General features: G+C 38.2%; 1 protein-coding gene across 3 annotated transcripts; it reads right to left on the bottom strand.

Moving 5' to 3' along the window:
• Nucleotides 1-103: 103 nt before the first annotated feature.
• Nucleotides 104-16,664, bottom strand: LOC135995554 (granulocyte-macrophage colony-stimulating factor receptor subunit alpha-like). Of its 3 annotated transcripts, none has more exons than XM_065646953.1 (10): nt 16,552-16,635; nt 15,541-15,698; nt 10,790-10,919; nt 10,522-10,697; nt 9,624-9,763; nt 7,988-8,026; nt 6,975-7,113; nt 5,950-6,037; nt 5,295-5,376; nt 104-3,809 (listed from the first exon to the last, which is right to left on the bottom strand). In XM_065646953.1, exons 3-10 carry the CDS (start codon nt 10,915-10,917, stop codon nt 3,738-3,740), a joined length of 864 nt encoding a protein of 287 aa, XP_065503025.1. In that variant the 5' UTR covers nt 10,918-10,919; nt 15,541-15,698; nt 16,552-16,635; the 3' UTR covers nt 104-3,737. The 3 variants fall into 3 exon arrangements, with proteins under 3 accessions (XP_065503025.1, XP_065503035.1, XP_065503044.1); XM_065646963.1 differs by having other exon boundaries at nt 15,541-15,695; nt 16,552-16,617; XM_065646972.1 differs by lacking the exon at nt 15,541-15,698 and having other exon boundaries at nt 16,552-16,664.
• Nucleotides 16,665-17,275: the final 611 nt, after the last annotated feature.

Here is a 17,275-nt window from a genome sequence, read left to right as displayed (position 1 = left end):
ACAGAAAACAATGTAATTTACTTAATATGGAGATTAATAATCCATGTAAAGTAATTTTATTTCTTCACATATTGAAATCAAAACCACTAGAAGATAGGGCATTTTTCAAACAGAAAGGTATGTCAACATTTTTCTCTTAAAAACAGGCAGATCCATTCTGCTGGAGTTAAAAACTCGGAGACAGTGTTGCAGAATGGAATGTTAACACTGCTTTGATTTAGCAATAATTTAGGATTTATTAACGTAGACCACAAGCTTAATATATGATTTCTAATAATGCTTAATCAACAGCTGATTAACAAAATTATTTAAAACAATTCAATGGTATTTGTTACAACTAAACCAGCGACTTGATTATAGATTTGATGATGTCAAGGGTCACGCTGTACTTACAAAAGAGAAAGTTAAATCACTTACATATAGACACACAGACAGAGGTCTATCATTAAAAGCTCAAGTACACATCTATACACACACATATACTAAAGTGTAGTAATCCATGGATATTTGAATATATTCATACATACTAACTTACAGCTTCGTGCATATTCATGTGGAATATATATGGAGGTATAGCTATAAAATCTCCCTCTCGAGTTAAGTGAATTACTCACTTTAATACATCAACATTCCTCAACAGGCGATTCATTGAAACTTGAGAAGTCTGTCCTCACTCACAGCTTCACGACATTGGTTCGTTGCAAGTTGTCTCTGAGGGGCACCTTGGAGGGACATGCTGACTCACAGCTGCTGTGATCCAGGAGAGCTCAAAGGGCCTCAATTTAGGATTGCGATTTGTAGGGTAGCAAGATGGTTGCCTTTAGTCAGTATTTTCCCCTGTAACCACTCTTAGGATGAGTCAAGACATGAAGGCACAACCTCCATACTCTTGGAACTCGTGCCATATGGGAAAGGTGCCCTTTCTTCCTCGAAAAGATAGTGGCCATCGGTTACTTTTGACGGTTTTATAGACATCCACAAATGTCTAGGCTCATGAATATTTCTGCTCCGTCAGTTCCTTCTAGAGTGTGAGGTTGATGGCTGATGAGCTATAAGTGTTTTGTCATTTTCCAGGTTCATTCTCTTACCTTGCTTGTAAACATGAATGATACTGAGTTGTCATTGACACCAGCCAACATCCCAAAGTGGATATCTGAGCTGCTTTCTTCTCCATAACTCATACAGTATAAAGAGAACATGTGTAGCACAGCAAGTCTACTCATCATATTAGCAACTTTTTGACAGCAAAAGTATTTTCTACAAAAAATAAAAATTGAACCAGCTCCACTTCTGCTCACATGCAGTACTGGAAGCATAGAGCAAGGCCTGAACTGAAAAGCAATGTATTAAGGGACATCCTATGGTTGTGTACATGCATTTGATCATGTCTGTCAGTAACTTGGTATTGACTGAGGAGATGAACAACTCACCTTGAGCATCCAGAACCTAAAAATCTCCAGTCATTTCTAGAAATCATAATCATGAGAAAATCAACAGAGCCTAGCCTGGTCTTTTGTGGTTTCAGAGGGAAAGGTCTAAAGCAATGGTGGCTTTATGAGGACCAATTAATGGCCATTCACTTTCATCACATGCCAGGAGGGAATACAAGTGTAACAAAGTTTTTCTGAAGCATAGTTATGAAACAAACAGTGGGAAAGAGGAACAAATAAGAATAGCTGGATATTCTACCTAAAAGTAGATTTAGTCATAGAAGTTCTTTTTGATAAGAATCACTATCACTATATCACATTAAAGGTGTCAACAGACAAACCAACTGAAAGTTTAGGCTTCATGTCTGGGCCCATAGTAGTCATTCAGAGGGAAAAGTATTCCATTGGCAGAAGTTTCACTGCACTTCCAGATTAAAGAAATTCCATACTTATCCATGTAGGTATTTTTTTAACACTTACTGTGCTGCAAAGTTGGAATAAAGGACTTCCAATTACAACAAATTAAAAAAAAACAGAAACAAAACCCAAAAGGCTTTATTGTGTCCTCATCTTTAGAAGAAAAGCACTCAATTTTGAGGTGGTAACAGATGGCATTTCATGCAGAAGGGAGAGTAGGAGGTGCCCAGAGTAATACGATCAGAGTCATAGGAAATGTCACAGAGAATCAAACGGGTTTCTGGAAAATTAAGGAAAACAAAGTTCCTGTGTATCTGCCTTTTTCTCTCTCTTTCACCCAGCCTTTCACCTCCCGTGGTCTCTCTGCTCCAATAGGTCATTTCCCAGAGCATTAGGCAACATCTCACTCACTCCTGCAGCAGACAGATCCAAACCAGAAGCTCTGCTCACCCTTTGGCACCTCGCACTGCTGGAGCAGAGAAGGGAGAGAGTTGAGGTGAGCCATGCAGCCCAGAGATTGGGCTGGGGAGGAGGAAGGCTAGGATCAGTTGCATCAAAGCTGCATTTGCTGATCCTGCACCACTTTAGGGATGGTGTTTAAGGGCATCTGTTGCTGTAAGGCAGGTGTAGCTCCACGCTCCTCTGGAGATTTCTTGGCAGAAGCAGTTGGACCACAATGCTGTGCCTACTGACAGCTGTGACTGGATTGCTGGGCAGTGCCTGTATCTGAGACACCCTTTCATCACACTCTATACTGCTGATGCAGTGGGATGTTGACTGCCCTGAGCAACTGTGTGTTTTTGTTGTGCCTAAATCTGGTCCTGGGAAGTGTCATCAACTTCCATCCTTTGAGTCATCCCAATTACACGTCTTGCAATGCTTGAACAAGGACAAACACATCTGTCCAGTTCTGGGTTCTCTTTCTCCAGTTGAACCCTCAACTGTGTGACTACTCATGCACTCCAGGTAAAGCCCCATGCTCTCAATCTGAAGATCTCCCAAGCCTGTAGAGCAGGCAGCAGAGGAGTAGCATGCTCTATGCTGCTTTCTCAGGTTAGGCACCTCTGTAACACAATGAGGAAGTCTCAGTTTTGACGTTTTGGGGTCTGGGTACTTTTTGTTTTTAAACTGGAATATACTGCAGCAGAACAATCCCAACAGCCCACAAGAACAGTGACATTACCACAGACAAAGGAACTCTCCTACCCAGGGGATTTCTTTGTTTGTTTATATTTAGGGCAAGTCCTGCCCTGAGGCTTTCAAAAATGCAAAAAATAATAATAAAGAAAAAATCCTAAGCAGAGCTGGTGCTGTTGATGGTGCTACCATATTCTGTTATTTTTTAGAGGCTATAAAAATGGTGTTGAATGGCCTCACCAGGAGCTGAAAGAGACAGAAGAAGAAAGAGAAAGAAGAAGACCATTTTTAAGAGTCTTAATCTTGATCAGTTTTCAGTGAGTTTTCATACAGGTGACAAATTTTTATTCCTGGTCACAATCTCAATATAGCTGTACCTTTCCATGGCATTGGACCACTGGAGATCCTGTATAAACCCTTTAAGTTTGGTTGTTCTTATTTTATTCTTTTGCATGGTGTTGAAAAGCAGTATAATTACTTTGAAATCACTACTGAAATACTTTTTGCTGAAGCATTGCAAGAATATTCATCATAAGAAGAAATAAAAATAGTCCAACCAACTCAAATTATTTATGGAAAATTCAAATAATTACAAAAAAGCTTTTAAAGACAGGCTCTTGGGGAACTGTCTCTTCAGGTGACACTATTTTCTCTGCTAGCAAGAGTGCGAAAATATGAAAAACCTGTAAATTACTGCCAACAAGATATGCATGTTCAAAAAAAAATCAAGTTGCTCCTTTCACTTGCATGCCATTATTCCACTTCTTCAATAATTGTTATTATGTCTTCAGGTTCATGTTTTATGAATATATTCTTATATTCTGTCTATTAAAGAAAGAATAAAACATTTCATTAGTGTTTCATGCATGAGATCAACCACCAGTTTACCATTTATGAATCTCCTGTCAATCAGAAAGTTGTTATTTGTTATATAGAAGGTGTAGTGGGACTCTGTCAATGAGAGGACTGAAGCAGACATGTCTAGGTCTTCCTTCCATGAGCTGCCCAAAGAGGAACAAAAGATTTTTCATTTCAAAAGCCATAAAATTCATCTTTTTAAACATGGAAAAGATAACATCATGAATGAAGAGAAAGTTAAAGGATTTATAAAGGCTTACCAATGGTGATCCAGTGTGTACTTGCAGACACATTCATGCTTCCAGACCTGTCTATAGCCAACTTAAAGACTTTCAGCAAATTACAGCAAAATTTTTAACATGCTCTCTAGATGGGCAGTTCCCCTCTGTTACTTGGAAGGTCTGTCTGTCTGTTTCTTCTTTTTCTCATGAATCTTTCCAGATATTTGCATAGGTTAGAACCTCTCAGCTCTCTGCTACACTTTCTTGCTCACCATATCTTAGAAACTTTTCCTCCTTCGGCATCATTGCTGAATACTAACAAAGAATCATAGAATCATTGTTGTTGGAAAAGACCTTTAAGATCATCGAGTCCAACGGTTAACACAGCACTGCCAAGTCCACCTCTAAACCATGTCCTAAAGAACCTCAACCACACGTCTTTTTTTTTAACACCCCCAGGGATGATGACTCAACCACTTCCCTGGGCAGCCTTTTCCAGCGCCTGACAACCCTTTCCATGAGAAATTTTTCCTAATGTCCAATCTAAACCTTCCCTGGCGCAACCTGAAGCCATTTCCTCTCATTCTATCACTTGTTACTTGGGAGAAGAGACCAACCCACTCCGTGCTACAACCTCCTTTCAGGTGGTTGCAGAGAGTGATCAGGTCTCCCCTCAGCCTCCTTTTCTCCAGCCTAAACAGCCCCAGCTCCCTCAGCCGCTCCTCATCAGACTTGTGCTCCAGACCCCTCACCAGCTTCGTTACCCTTCTCTGAACTTGCTCCAGCACCTCAATGTCTTTCTTGTAGTGAGGGGCCCAACATTCACCACATGGGTCTCAACATCTGCTATAGCACACCTGTCTTTGGCCATCAGTAGATTTCTTTGTCCCTTCTGTCCCCCTGGCTGACCAACAGTCTGATTCTGCATTATTATTGTGCTGAGAAGCTTAGGCTAAGCACTATTCTTGTGACGGCATATGGCTTATAGGGAGAACAGGGTGAAATTGTGTGTTTTCTCTAATGCTGCGTGTAGATGGATGACAATTGTTTCAAAATGGAAAAGGAAAAACAGAATAATATTTGCATATGGGCCTCTTTCAATAACTCAAGAACAAGAAAAAGAAAGAAAATTTATCCTTGCTTCTGTGTATCTTTCTGACACTTTGGTCATACTCTCGTCACTGCAATAGATCTTTATGACCAATTTCAGGCAAACGGAAAGAACACATACCTGGAAATCCATTGGGGAGCAGTCATGGAATGGGTTTCTTGGCTGTGGTACTGTAGTAGACGTTTTTTTCAAATAAATTCTTCTACAGTGACAGAAAGTTTGGTGAAAAAAAGACTTAGTATGGAAACATATGAATAGATACTATATAACAATGCTCCAGAGGCATTATTTTATTTCCCTAAGACAAAAATAGTGAAAGAGTAACTAAAAAATTACATAGGCTGAATACAATGGTATAATTTCATTGTCCAGAATTTAGATAATAATAATTTATTTTATGACTTATTAGAGAATCATGGGAAGTGGCTTTTTTAAATATCTGAAAGAGGAATATCCTCCTCAGAACAAGGAAACAATTTCATGCACCACCCATCTACATTGCAGGGTCTGATGGCAGGAAAGCAGCATTGATATAAGGCCTTGTCCCAGTATTGGAAGGTGTTTCATTATATTGATCAAGTGGATAAGAAGGCTGGGAATCAGAAATATAGAGACCATTTGAGGAATGTCTAGCAGGTCATGATTCCTGATACAGTTCACTGTCAATTTTCTCCCTCCCTCCTCTCCTTTAAAAGGAGGTTAGAAATCATCTATTGGGGAAAGAGGTGTTATTACAACTACAGAATGAAAATTTTGGTCAAGAAATAAGGCTTACACTGTGCAAAGAAAAAGTATGAGAGTTGCTGCCAGCACTGATGTCACAAATAATATATATGATGAAGCAGATGTTAGTCGTTCTTTTCCTGAAAAACAAGAAATCATCAAAGTGTTGATGAGTATCACAGAAAAGGAACGATCAAACAGCCATCTATGATCTGCTTTGCAAGGTAGTGTCAAGCACTGGTATGAAGTGCTTCTTCTTTAGCTTAGCACCTCATTGCCCTGTAACTTGTGAAGGAATAGGATGGATGACAGTATGTGAATTGCCTATGGTACTTGAGAACTCAGCAAGCATTTTGTGAGGAGCTGAGGCCTACAGAGTACTTAAAGAAAAAAGGTGGCAGAGAGTAACAGGGAAAGAGTTCATAAAGCCAGAAGTAGAAATAGAAGAAGAGCTAGCAACAGACCTCAAAAAGGTCTGCTTTTTTCACTGTTTCTGTCCAAGAAGCACCCACTGTCACACCAGAATGACTGGAGACCTCCCTCTTATTAAGAGATATGCCAGTTCTTTGCTTCTTTTCATCCTAGCAAATTAATGTGCAAATATCAGCGTGTTTCCATCTGTAAGGATGAAGTAATAAATGAGTCAGACAACTAATAACTGAGGGAACTGGGGCTGTTAAGCCTTGAGAAAGGGAGAATGAGGGGAGACCTTATCACTATCTACAACTACCTGAAAGGAGGTTATAGCATGGAGTGTGTTGGTCTCTTCTCCTGAGTAGCAAGCGATAGAACAAGAGAAAATGGCCTCAAGTTGTGCCAGGGGAGGTTTAGATTGGATATTAGAAAAAAGTTCTTCGTGGAAAGGGTTGTCAGGCATTGGAACAGGCCGCCCAGGGAAGTAGTGGAGTCACCATCCCTGGAGGTGTTTAAAAGATGCGTAGATGAGGTTCTTAGGGACATGGTTTAGTGCTAGAGGTAGGTTATGGTTGGACTCGATGATCCTGAGGGTCTCTTCCAACTGTAATGATTCTATGATTCTATGAAAAAGTAGGTCAAGGAAGTGAAATTCATTCTTACCAAACTCTACGGGTGTACTCCACTCCCCCCAGCTTGGGCTCACTAAACAACCATTGTCAGTTGCTCTGATTTTGATGCTGTACCTTTTTTCTGCACTGAAGCTCTCAAATATATAGGAGTTTCCTGTGATACTTCTTTCCTAAATATGAAACAAGAAGTCTGAGAGTTTTTTATTCAAGTTCATTTAATGATGCAAACTATTACAAAATAAAATTTTACACATACTTCTGTGAAGAGACTAGACTGAAATAACAAATATAAAGTTATCCCTTAATAAATTAGCTTACTCCATCCTAATTCCTTTTGTTTGAACATTTTTGTTATTGGTGATGTGAAAATGAAATTTGCAGTATGCTTTCCTGGATCCTTAGCTTCTGCTGAACAATCAGACTTCGTGAAAAAAAAAATCAGTAGTGTATTTTCAGTCTGTAAATGTCTTATTTTACTAAAAGGTAATTCTTTAAAGACCTAACATTTGCTTACTGTGGATGTTTTAAAATCTAAATTTAGTTTAAGAACCAGATTATAGAGAATGGAAAAAAAATTGACATATGCCGAAATTCTTCTTAGAATATTGAGCCTTCTTGAAAACCTGATTTTTTTTTCTTCCTTCTTTATATTGGCTTAATCCTTCACGTCATAGTTTCTTGCCTCCTCCATCTCAACCATTAATAAAATTCTCCACATTTTGTGTTTCTAAGTGTAATGTGGAATTATGATCCATATTTCTCTCTATACATGAATATGGTAAGAACTACAAAAGACAGTAAAATGGAAAATTTTGTGACTTGCGTAGAAGCAATTTAAAGTTCCACATGTGCAGGTGTTTTTTGTATCATGTTTTATAAATAGCAGTTTAAAACTTTGAGTTTAGGAAAGTTACCAATAAAAAGCATACACAGTATACTAAAACTGGTAGTGTGAAACCAAAGCAATTTGCTTGGAGGGTGCTCTGATGTAGATGAAATTTCAACCCAGCATAATGTTAGATTAATAAAGTAATAAAGACTTACCATTTTAGAAATGGTTTTGATGTTTTTGTTAGGATCAGCCTAGAAACAAGAGAAAGTTTCCATTTTTATGGTTGCTCTTTTTATTACTGTATTATAAAGGGTCCTCCTTTATAGACGTTTGAATTTCAGGAAAAAAAAAATACAGCTAATATTTTAAATGCTTTCTTTTAACGACTGTGAAGTTAAGCTGTTCTTCCACTGAAAGGTCACTGCTCACCACTAGTACTCTGAAATACTGTACTCTTTAAATTTGATTGCAGAACTGAGTATCAAAGAACTAAACAAGAAAAGGCTCAGGTTCTCTACCAATTAAAATTGTACATTTACCTGTACAAAACAAAGTATCTGAAAAAATACTGGTAAACCAGGATAAACTTTTGCCTGTGTAGCTTTTACGTTCTTTAACATTTAATTCAGTTATGTTATGTCTCTATTTTTTTTTATTTTAATTTTTTACTGTTGGAACAACAAATTCGCAAATATTTCTGCAAAAATTTCAAACTTTGTTTTTAACGTATATAATGCTACTTTCCATATTCATCTAAGTATTCAAAATGCTTGCTATTACAAAAACATATGGTAATAACCATACACAGTTAAGACCTGGAATGCCTGGATATTCTGTTCCAGTAACATGACAGAATATATCTTTTTATTCAAAGACGTGGATGATGCTTTCCACTTTAAGTTAAGGACATTGAACCTAAAAGAACCCACAATGGTCAGATGCTATATCACTGCCCCTTACATCTGATTGTGACAGCTGCAACCAGCCTGATTGTGTATGCTTTATTGTGTATATTTCAGCTAAACTTAAACTCCTTCAGCAGCACCACACTGGTGTCAGTAAACTGAGGCAACAAGAGAAGAAGGCAAGTTTGGATACACAAAGGGCAGGATGGAAAGTATGAGGGTCCAGGTGGAGATACCTAATCGACCTTGCAGCACATCCTAACTTACAGGTCCACCTTTCTGGTAAAGCATGTGTTACTTCTTTGGACCTAATTTAGTAATACCATAAGCCTGATTGAGCAGTAGTGATGACTACAAGAAATAGGAACAAATGCAAAGTGAGTTTGTGAAAGACATGATAAAATTTGACTGATGGGACAGGAGACTGCAGAGAGGAAAACCACTGAACAGGAGGTCCTGACGTAACTTCATAAAAAAACAGCAGTAGGACTGAATGACTGCACTAGGACCCAAACTGCCTTATAGGGACACAAAAAATCAGTTGCATCCGATTTAACACTAGTTTTGCTTTTTTTTTTGCCTTTTTTTTTTTGTCGTATAGTTAGAGTTCATTTGATGTATCCTATAACTGTTCATAATAAAGTTGTCAGGTAATATGGTCCATCCCCCTGTATGTGCTTGAATAACTATTCACCTTCAGTGTGGGGAATCCCTCACCCAGTTTCTTTAAGGACCAGCTGTACCATGGATTGAAAGCATTCACTCAATTTCCTGCCTGTATTTGTGAGCTGCAGCAGTTCTCAGCTCATGTGCAAGCTGGGTACTACATATCAAAAACAAGACACTAGTTAAGTAGGGAAAGAGAACAGGTTATTGGTTGTATGGTAGTGTGTGTGGAAATACAAGCCTACAAAATATTATTAAGAGTCATAATTTTTCTTACCTTGTTTTCTATGACGAGTTCATATTTGAAACAAGCACGTCTTTTCACATGACTTGTGTGAGGTGGTTGCCACCGAATTTCACAAAAATGAGAAGCTTCTGTACAGCTCACAGTGACATTTAAAGGAGGGGTGAGTTTTTCTACAATAGTGTAATTAGAAATACAATTGATTAACAAACAGTTCTCTTCACTCTGCCTTTAAAATATATAGGTAGATTTTCAAGCAACTGGTATAAAAAGATGTAATACATCTTTACCAGAATTATTATCTTCAGCCCATATTCTGAAGCAGGACTCCCTGACTTAATGCTCCAGTTGAGAAGCCTGGAGTATCAGCAGCAACAGTAGGTAAATGAAAAAACACGAACCATTTGTTAGATTTTACTGAATTCAGCATATAATCTGTGCATTTTTTAAAAGTATTGTGTTCATATTAGAGAAGTATTACTTTTATTTTTTTTTCCTTAGTGATGTTCTTCCATTAAAACCAGAAACTTTTTGCTCACAGTGTTAAGGTAATTGGTTCTTTCGTACCATGTGGATGAACAGAATTACAAGATAATGAAATAAGATGAACTTCTAGATAGTCCCACTCAGGCATCCTTAGCTAGTTAATCCCAAAAGATGACACCTTTCTTTCAGAGAATAAATATTTGACTGAAATGTTCATAATTCTCTGCCCTATGATTTCAGATGGTCTCTGCATTCGTTTTTGTTCATTTGTGTACTTTTGACTTTTCGGCCATCAAGGCTCGTGAAAAGGAGGAAAAAAAAATCTGCCCTGAGGAGGAGTATTCTTAAAATGTATGCTTTTTCCAGGGATGAATTCTGGAAATAAAATCATAAAACAAAGAAACAAAACAAAACAAAAACAACAACAAAAAACAAGCCAACTTACCAATTTCGTACAGAAAAATCTTCTTCTCATATGTCTGAATGTTTTGTCCACTTCTAGACCCATTTACCAGGAAATGAGCTCTCTTATTTTCTATTGTTATATTTTGGAATCTACATCCTGTATGCCTTCCATGATTATCTTTGACGTAATTCTGGCATCCTGTGAAATTTTCTTTCCTTCACATGACATATTGCATCAGTTAAATATTGACAATGTCACTTGTCAGACCAGAAATAAAAATTCCCTAGATTCAAGCAGACCTACTTACTTTGAGTTCTTCCAGTACAGGAAATATTGGGTATCTCCTGAAGCAGTCCTGCCCACATGCCAAGTGCAGTTCATGAAGGAAACATTAAAAATGACACAGACAAAATTTTCAATGGCTGTCCCGTTCATGTCTGCAAACACAGGAAGAACATCCCATGTTCACTCTGCAGAAAGACTGTACAACTGCTCAAATCATGCAGATGTCTGCAAGCTCATTTAGTAATTTTTAGTCACCTGATTAGGAAATCCAATTGTATATTGTTTGGATCTTGTAGTTACATGTTTACTTTAAGATAGTGGTGATTTTATTTCTGTTGAGCCATGAGGATTATCTACCATTGTTACAGATGCTGAAGATGTGACTGGGATATAATCAACTCTTTAATCAACTCAGGCACAGTGATGTAGTGGAAGTTAATAGCAAAGACTGTCACTGTTGTCTGCTTTGTTTAGATGCCCTGTTTATCTAAGGTCCAGTCTACAGTGGAATATAAAGTCTGTTACCACGACCAAGGCAAGTTCACTCTCCCTTGTTTGTCTGAAGTGCTCTGACCCTTGGTTAATTTATAAAGGACTAAGGATTTAAAATAAGCTGTCCAACACTTCTGTGTAACAGCTGGGTGATTACAACCTAATCCTGAGACTATTTCTCAAAGCTAGTCCCTGCAGAAGCATCACGATTTTGAAGAGACTATAGCATATTTTTCAATTTTGAATTGAAAAACAGTTGCTAATCCATTCTGGCACTTTTGGTTCAAAGATGGGGGAATTTTGCTTGCACTGAACTTGATAGAAGCACACCTGCATATCCATGCCATTAATGTAAAACCAAGACAAAAACAAAGCAGATGCTGATAGATTGCTTAAGTTAGGAGACTATTCAGGTTGTGTATTCACATGAGGAATGAATTCCTTGTGTTGTTTCTTCCCTGTCGAAAGGTGAGATCTCCTATAGAAAGTAATAATCATGCAGTACCTCTTCTTCACTACTGTCATCATGAAGTGAAAGGCTGGGTCACAGCTTCCCATGACAGTGGTTCATTAAGCTTAAGCACCACCATGGCTTACACTGCTCACCGTTACATGTACCTCCCCAGTTAGCCTTAAGGTTTCCCACACATCTAACATAGGTTCTCAAACATGGCTCAGAAGCCACCATATTTTGAAAACAAGTGGTTGCTTCATGTCCAAGCTTCACTGTATTCCAAGCTGGAAGTTTCTTCTTCCTTGTGTTCTTACAAGAATCTGATCACGTAGCTGAGAGCACTGACTCTAAAAGAAATGATGTTATTGAGCAGACCAAAACTTTTGACATCATCGGATGCTTAGAGAGAAAAGTATAAGGAGAGAGAAAGCACCAAACAAGCCTTCACCTGTATGTTCTCTCAGCTACTAGCAAGCAGTGCCCTACAGACTTCCAAAGTTAAAGACTACCTCATAGATCATTGTGCTTAGCAGCCTGAGAAAGTCTGATCCCCTATTAACTTCCTTCATCCCTTTTGAATCCATTTATTTTTTTGGCCTCTACCACACCCTTTACCAACAGGTTGAGCAACGGGAGAATTCAGAAGGTGTATTTTTCTTCTGTCTCCTTTCCTCTCTTCAGCTGTAATGTGAGGAATGTCAATTCTTGTCCAGAAGAGAAGGAGCTCGAACACACTCTTGTACCTAATATTTTTTCATGGCTTGCTCCAGGAAGCTACTGTGCTGTATGAAGGCTTTTGGGACTACTTTACAGAAGAAAGATTCTTTCATTTGAGTGTACTACATGTGTAGGCACATACAAAAAGTGGCTAGAATCAGAGTTTCCAGAGCAAAAGGCTGTTATCTAGGAGACTTGATTTAATATCTTAGCTATAAATAGAGCTGGACAAGTTAAGCCTCATCCCTCCAAACAACTCGGTGGAAACATTCACTTCACACTCATCACACTGGGAGTCAGCATGTGCTAGGGAAATATTGCCACGGACAAAACTTCGCAAAGGACTCCCAAGAATAGCACCTATCTGCTTCTTAAAACTGAAAATAAAGAGGAATTATTGAAGGACAAATAATTGTCAGAGTACTCCTAGATTTATGGAAAATTTCTTCTCTTCCAAGAGGAAGGTTGAAACTATTTCCAGAACTTGGTTCAGCAGCATTTATTTCACAGCAGTATTGGCCTAAGCAACCCCTGTCTTTCCCCATCCTCCATTGCTCCTTCCTGATCCCATCCTGCCTCCCTGACTGTCCTAGTGCCACAAAGAACCAAAAGACAGCTGTCTAATCATTTCTCCTGCTGAAAGAAACATAAATGTTGACCCCTATCTAGTCACTAGGGACATCTAAGCTCTCGGCATCGATAGAGTTGCTTATATCCAACTTGTGTGTGTTTATATGTATATATCTGTAACAAACCACTCCTGAGAGTCCAGTGATTATGGTACTGTATGGAGGTGACAGAGAGCTTTGCTCAGCTCTCTGGTCTGCCATAGATTCACTTTATGACACAGGGTCAATCAAATCTGTGTTCATTTACAAAAGAAATAGAGAAGTTTTGTTCCCATCATGAAATTGTGAGGCAAATGCAGTAGCCTGGAACATGATCACAGGTGCTGCGCGAGGGTCTTAGAGGGATGGGCTTCGTAAAGCCTTTGGCAATACTGAAAATTAGAAGAAAAAAGGCTCATCTGGTTTCAAATCAGATCACAACTTGATTCATGAGTGACCCAACAAGTACTTGAGTTGGCTGGCAACAAGAAATAGGGTGAAAGGAACTCCTAAAATGGCATCGTGGTCAAGGAAAAAGCAAAAGAAACCACAGCCTTGGCCTCTTCAGTGATGGCCTCAGTTTTTTATATGCAAGAGAAGCACATAGATATATACTCAGATGTTCTTTAATTAACCTGAATTCTACAACCAGAACATTACTCTGCCTACAAAACAGCCATGGTCAGCTGCACAGTGTCACGTTCATAACAACATCAAACACAGGCTGGGGAGATCACTCAGATATGTGTGAGTCACCCTTTGCTGACAGGACTTTTTTTCCAGGTTTTGAGGGGATTTATTTTTCACTTTTTCTTTATTCACATTTATGTGGATATGTCAAAGAAAATCTAGCAGAGTAGACAAGTTTGACTACCCTTCTTTTAAGGTCTATTTTTGGGCCTACTGTATTCACCCACAGTGTAACTGCTACAGTTTTACTTTTATTTTTAGCAACACAGAGCTAAGTCTTCATGAGATATTTTTCCCACTATCTCCCATGATTTCAATGAGACACTGAAATTTTCCGCTTTCCAGTTTATACTTGATGATTAGCTAAATTGTTCTAGCGGCTTCTCATGTAACCACTCCTCTTGTAATAACCCCGTATTTATCACTTCTTTATAATCATTTCCTTAAAAAAAAGAGGTAGGACCATACTCTCATGATCCTTTTCTGCAAGCTGTGATGCAAATAACAGTTTTGATTCTCTGTAGTGCGTTCTTCTTTCTGAACTGCCTTCTATATTCTTTGGTAATAAAATACAAATGCAAATATACTAATATCCTCACAAGCATCCTTTGTTTCATACGTGAATAACTTATTTTCCCATATTTTAGTATTTATAGCTATATTTGAAATCTTTCTTGACATTCTTTATATCTTTTCAGGAAAGATGTAAGATACTTAACTGAGATAGATATGATGATTTTGATTGTACCTAGCTGCAAAACAACACACAGTTTTAAGCACACACAGTGCTTTCTTTTATTTATTTATTTTTCTTGAGTCATCCTAGATTATCTCCATCACTTGGGCAGATGCAAGAAACTGTGTAGGAGTAGTAGCTGCAGAAAAATGTCAGAAAAAAATAAAAGACTCTGCAATCCTTCATGGTAATCAGGATCATTAATGAGGATGGGCAAGATATCACCTCTGGGCCTTGAGCCCAAGAGAATTTTTACTTTTATTCAGTAGTTCTTGAATAGAAAATACGTAAACTGCACTTGACTCTGAGAGAAAATGGATCAGATAATTTGTAAAGGATTGTAAGTAACATGATTGCTATTGGAAAGAAATGAAAGGAAATTAAATTGCTTTAACCTTTTAACCTAGCCCTGAAGGTGCTGTCAGCTGTGGGGTGGAGTTTGTCTTACCTAAACTTACCCAAGTGCTGTATAGATATGCCCACAGGGAAACCTGTAATTCTACTCTGCCTTAATAGTGGCTGGAAAGAAACAGCTACTTAAGACACAGCTTATTTAACCTAGTCTAGGACAAGATGAATGAAGGCTTCACTATGTTTTTTTCTTGCCAGTCATTGAAAATGCAGTCCAGTGGGACCAGCCCAGAAATATCCCTCTAAGACTAAGCTATCCACCTTGGTCAGGTCAATCCAGGAGGATTCATTCTTTTCCTGTCTTACATCATCTGGAATCTACATGTAAGTACTAAACAGAAATGCTTCCACTATTCTTTTCTCACTAAAACCTGAAAATTAGTTTTGAAAATGCCTTTTCCTCCTCTTTCTTGTATTCGTGCTAGTGTCATGTGTTTCTTCTCTTTAGAAAAAAATAGTTGCAGTAGAACAGTACTATTTTCCCCACAGGTGATCTGAATTTCTTTTCACATCTCAAATAGCTCCCTTGCAGATTATTGATCAAAATCTAAAAGAAACATATTTATGTATGAAGCTGTTTCCTTTCTACATTGTCGTTTATAAACTTTCTATGAAAATTGACTACTGCTAGACTCCATGCTACAGGACAAACCACTCTCAGTTACCTCATAGACAATGCTGAATCATGACATATGTCCATAGGAGATGATCCTGTTAGGAATTTGGAAATATCAGCGAGGTTGAAATCGTGCTGCAGTGGCTATTCTTGTCCAGGTTGATTACAGAGTTGATTAGATGAGAATAAAAACCGTCCAATAACCTGCTGATTATAAGTAAATTATAACCATATGGCTTATCATGTCTCAATACTGCGATGATTTTTATAACCAATGAAAAGGAAGGTTGGTAATTGAAAACAAAACCAAAACCAAACAACAAAACCTTATGTTTTGTTTTTATATCACTTTTTGTTGTTGTTGTTGTTAAGGGAAATATTTGTGCTGGGTGTGGTACTTAAGACTAGACCTCTGAGTTTTATTTCCCAGATTTGCCTTTAATACACTTGGAAAGTTATTTTTGTCTGGGGGAATATGTGAAGTAGAACTGCTTATATGTTGAATGTGTTGTCAGGATAAAATTATGCTTACATTCCCACACCATTTTCAGAGAACTGTATATAAGTGAAATCTTCTACTTCAATACTAAAATTGTAATAAAAGACACTGACATATTTCCATTCTACTGGTGCCTAAATGCAGTACTCTTGAAAGAGATTCACTCTGTATAATGATGTTGCTCTATGGATGTAAAGAACTAAAATCTGAACATTTCCACTTCTACTGTGTTTTTAAGAGAAAGTGACATAGGCACTTTTCAATGCTGTAATGCAGGTTTTAACTTAACAAGCAAAATACCGCTATGTGGATGATGCCAGTAATAGTGGAAACTCTGCTAATTTTATATATCATTATTTTCAGATTGTATAGAAATAAACTATCAAAATCTTAGCAGACACATTAATGAGAAAATAGCATGCATTTGCAGGTAGTGTCTATCCACCCCTCACAGTTATTGTAACAACGTTAAAACTACTACAAATAACAAAACGCAGCATTTCTTTCCCTAGCTTCCTTGGAGTAAAAGCAAACAACAGACAAAGACAAAAGTAAACCTACCTCCTCCTTGAAAACTTGTTTCCATGTGCCAGTTAGGGTAATGGGGCACAAAAAGGACAGAAGCTGTGAATTTGCCCTGGGGGCATATTTTCTTGTGCTCTGACAATGTGATTTCATTAAGTTCTTCTGAACCACTCATGCAACAGGGTGCGAAAATCCCGCCTACGTCTTACTCATTTCCCTTACCCTGTACTTCTGTAACGTAACAAAGAAAACTGTGATTACAGCCATTGTTTTTCTACAGGGAGACAAACACGTCAGAATAGATTACCACTTTATCCACATAATTTTAATTCATTTCTGTCACATGTTTTTCATACAGGCATTTTTACAGGGCACAGCCTCAAAGGTAGGTGAATATGTGAGTTTACCTTCTGGCTCAGATATAGGTCAGGTACCATTGTTTCAAGCCACACCACTGTTCTCTGCTTATTGCTTACGGTCACTGCCCTGCAAAGAGAGTAAGCCTGGTGCTCTGGACTTCATAACAGCTTTTACCTAGTTCTGCACTAGCCAGCTTCATTTGCTGCAGATGGATAACAAACCAATGTCACCAGCCTGAACAACTTTTCCGCTGTGACATGTGTACACATATTTCTGGGTTGGGTGAATTCAATGTACAGACTGGGAAAAGTTTCTTCACACTTCTTCTGCTTCACTTGTCCGTGCTTGTCCTGGTCGCAGGTAGGCTTCTAGTCCCCCTTGACCTCTGGCTGCAGAATCT

The sequence above is a fragment of the Caloenas nicobarica genome, chromosome 1 (assembly GCF_036013445.1).
Source record: "Caloenas nicobarica isolate bCalNic1 chromosome 1, bCalNic1.hap1, whole genome shotgun sequence".
Lineage (NCBI taxonomy): Eukaryota > Metazoa > Chordata > Aves > Columbiformes > Columbidae > Caloenas > Caloenas nicobarica.
This window is presented reverse-complemented; position numbering and strand designations above follow the sequence as displayed.

Bases quoted from the DNA above. Each gene is read 5' to 3' on its own strand.
- LOC135995554 (XM_065646972.1), bottom strand. From the start codon at position 16,576: ATGGAAACAAGTTTTCAAGGAGGAG. The intron at 7,114-7,987 runs GTAAGTCTTTAT...TTTCATATTTAG, and splicing joins TCAAAACCATTTCTAAAATG to GAAAGAAGTATCACAGGAAA. The intron at 6,038-6,974 runs GTAAGAATGAAT...CTTGTTTTTCAG, and splicing joins GAGTACACCCGTAGAGTTTG to GAAAAGAACGACTAACATCT.